Source organism: Nestor notabilis, unplaced genomic scaffold (genome assembly GCF_000696875.1).
Source record: "Nestor notabilis isolate BGI_N333 unplaced genomic scaffold, ASM69687v1 scaffold8403, whole genome shotgun sequence".
Taxonomy (NCBI): Eukaryota; Metazoa; Chordata; class Aves; order Psittaciformes; family Psittacidae; genus Nestor; species Nestor notabilis.
Window position 1 is genome coordinate 4,643 of NW_009922320.1, and position 2,966 is coordinate 7,608.

At 42.4% G+C, this 2,966-nt stretch overlaps 1 protein-coding gene across 1 annotated transcript in view; it reads right to left on the reverse strand.

The window, feature by feature from the left end:
- The window catches only part of RBM18 (RNA binding motif protein 18), a 5,327-nt gene that overhangs the window by 1,867 nt on the left and 494 nt on the right, over positions 1-2,966 (reverse strand). The window contains exons 2-3 of the mRNA XM_010011560.1: positions 2,106-2,192; positions 200-285 (exon numbers count right to left, since the gene is read on the reverse strand). Of these exons, the coding sequence (XP_010009862.1) occupies positions 200-285; positions 2,106-2,192 (173 nt within the window). The remainder of the gene's footprint in view (positions 1-199; positions 286-2,105; positions 2,193-2,966) is intronic.

The following is a 2,966-nucleotide window of genomic DNA, read 5'->3' on the forward strand; positions in this document are numbered from 1 at the left end:
TAGCTTCATGCGTTAGAAAAGGAACTTCAAGTCTGAAGTGTCCTACATCTAATGAGCTACTCTGCAGCACACTGCCCTTCTGAAAACAGCTTTTCTGCCAAACATAATGCCAACAACTCTAGATCATACTGAAATTGAAGAAGTTAAGTTCCCTGCCACTCCCACAGTTTGGTCACCGCTCACCCACCCCATCTCCTACCTTAGGTTAGACTGGGGCGGCTCCGTGCTGGAAGATGGCTCCAGACTGATTGGAAGGATCTTCTCATTTTTATTGTGGTCATATCTCTGTGAACAAGAGACCAAGGACTGAAGTCAGCTGGAATTACGAACAAAGAAATGTTTGTCCACAGATACACTTTAAAGCTGGATTAACGTCACCTCAGATTTTGTGATGCTTTTGCTGGGAATGATTTTGGTGGCCAAACACCGAAACAAATCCCAGCCATAATATTTGTTTAGTACCAACACAGAAAACATAGACCTTACATTGAACACTACTGTGCATTGTGCTACGGATGCTTAAGCCTTATCCTGTCTTGCCACTTCTTCTTCCCCTCTACGTAAGGCACGAAGCAAAGATGGTAAATTTTAAGGTAACTGCTGTACTGTATTGCTATGGTCTTTATACTGACATTGTGCAGAGTCCGAAGGTGACCCAAGCACATTGTGCGCTACTGGAAGGAAAAAAACAGAAAAAAAAGAACATTAAAAAGACCAGTTAGGAACCATCTCCCTTCTGTAGAAAGCAGCTTGTGAGTCTGTCATCTCTGTGGGCGACGGGCCTCCTAAACTATTTGCAGTGTTCTGCTTCCTTATTTCGCTTGGCACAAAGTCAGGTTTGTTTTTCAGCAGAGCTGCTCAAACCGACAGGGTCTGGTAAGCCTTGGCCACTCGTCTTAAAACTACTTAGCCTGGTGCTGGCATTGTCTAAAATAAACACTTGTTACAATAAGACAAAGTTTTGCGTTGTTAAATCTTTCCATTCATGGATCAGAAAATGCCATGCAAGCTGAACTGATTAGTTATGTATGTTCCTCACCATACCCTGGACAGCCAAGCCCTGAGCTACCCCGCTGAACTCCCAGCTGAGCAGACACTCACTCCTCTGGCTGAAACTCCTTTTAGAGCCTGATCATTCCTCAGGCATCTGGAAGCACGTGGCACTTTGGTAGCTACAGAGCTCTAGAAAATGGAGACTGGGTTTGCACACGCTTGGATGTGCTGACAAGAGCCTGGAGCCCTTGAAGCCAACAATTAAAACAGTATGTTCTTCTTTAACAAAGATACCTGTGTTATTTTTTTTATCATCCAAAACAGATGCACTAGAATACTCGATAAGGTAAAGTGTAGAAAGCTGTTTGTAGGATTATCAACACATGCTAAAAGCAAACTACCCAGAGCAAAAGAGCCACAAGCAGCTTCCCCCAAAATCCATTTATCTGCAAATAACATTATTCAATATAAATTGCTTTATCAAATGCCAGATAGCAAATAACTGCAGGGAAAACAAGAGAAGAATTAAACAAAAAATTAAAACAAGGATGTTCCAGAAGGCACTGCCTAAGTTAATATTAAAATCTTGATGTTTTATGTGACAGAACAAGCAATAAAAAGGATATTTAGCTTAGATGTGAAATATGTTGCTTTAAAGTCAAAAGTAATTAGAGCTGCTGCCACATAAGTGCTTTCAGAAGTAGAACAAAGTAAGAAAGTACTTGGTAATTGGCAATTTCCATGTATCTCCTCTCCAAAAAGGGAGCAGAAACACAAAGGGAAGGATTCAAACTTTCAGCCACTCACTGAGTTTGGGAAAAATGAAAACATGGGCCTTTATAGAAGTGACCTGTTCACACCGCTCCGATCGGAAACTCCCTTACATAGAACACCAGGTTAAATGGCTCATCTTGCTCACAGCCCATCCAGCACAGTTTAAGCAGACAAGAGAAGCAGCAGATTGTTACTGCTGTTTCTAACAGAGTTATTTCCTAGAACAACCTGAAATCATCTTGCCAGGCTAAGACAACCTCAACAAGAATTGGTCCTTAATATTAACGCTTTTCATTTTGCAAATTAAAAGCAATTCTGATCCCCAGCACCGCGCTCACCTTGACCTGGGCGTGCGCCCACCGCACCACCAGTTTCTTGGAAAGGGCCAGCTTCCCATTGAGACACTGGATCGCTTTTTCTGCTTCCTGCACAGGAAGACAGTTCAATAAACAAACCATGTTTTAGTCAAAACTGACTCAGATGTAAAGAGCCTTTTTGCTTTGTTAATGAGTCTCCTGTAAGTACAGCTAACCAACAGCAGAGAAAGATTATCCCGCTGTATCCCAACCCAGGAGTGTCTTTGGGCAACTCCAGTATCAGAGTATCCAGACATTTATCAGCCTTGTTGGTTTAGTCTTTCACATGTTTTTGGGAAGAAAATGGGGAAAACAATCATTACAGTGATTACATGTGTCTCTAACACCTCTCCATGCTTACTCCAGGTCCTCAGGTGCACTGGGTACCTTATCCATCTGGTCCTGTTCTCAGGACTCAGCAGTGGAATCTCAGTTTTGGGGCACTCCCATAAAACACAGTTCATGACAGGTAAAGATTTATGCTGTTCCCACCTTGCTATGAATGATTCTCAAGAGCTAGCACACTGTGTCGAGGCTCTTCTGACATCCCTACCAGCAGTTGCAGAGCAAACAGATGAGATCACACAAGCAATCTTCAAACACCTGTACCTCCTGACTTTTGAACAATTCTAGCAGAATTATGACAAAATAACTACAAGTCTGATGTTGCAGGTGAGCATGATTTGAAATTTGGGTTTGTAACAAGAGATAAAACCCCAAATGGACACAGTTCACTCCAGGATGCTGCAGATGTGTCACACCGTACATCTGGCAGCATCACAGAAGTTGGTGTTTGTGCATTCATGAAGCCAAAAGTAAAACTAGGAGGACTTCAGAGCGGTT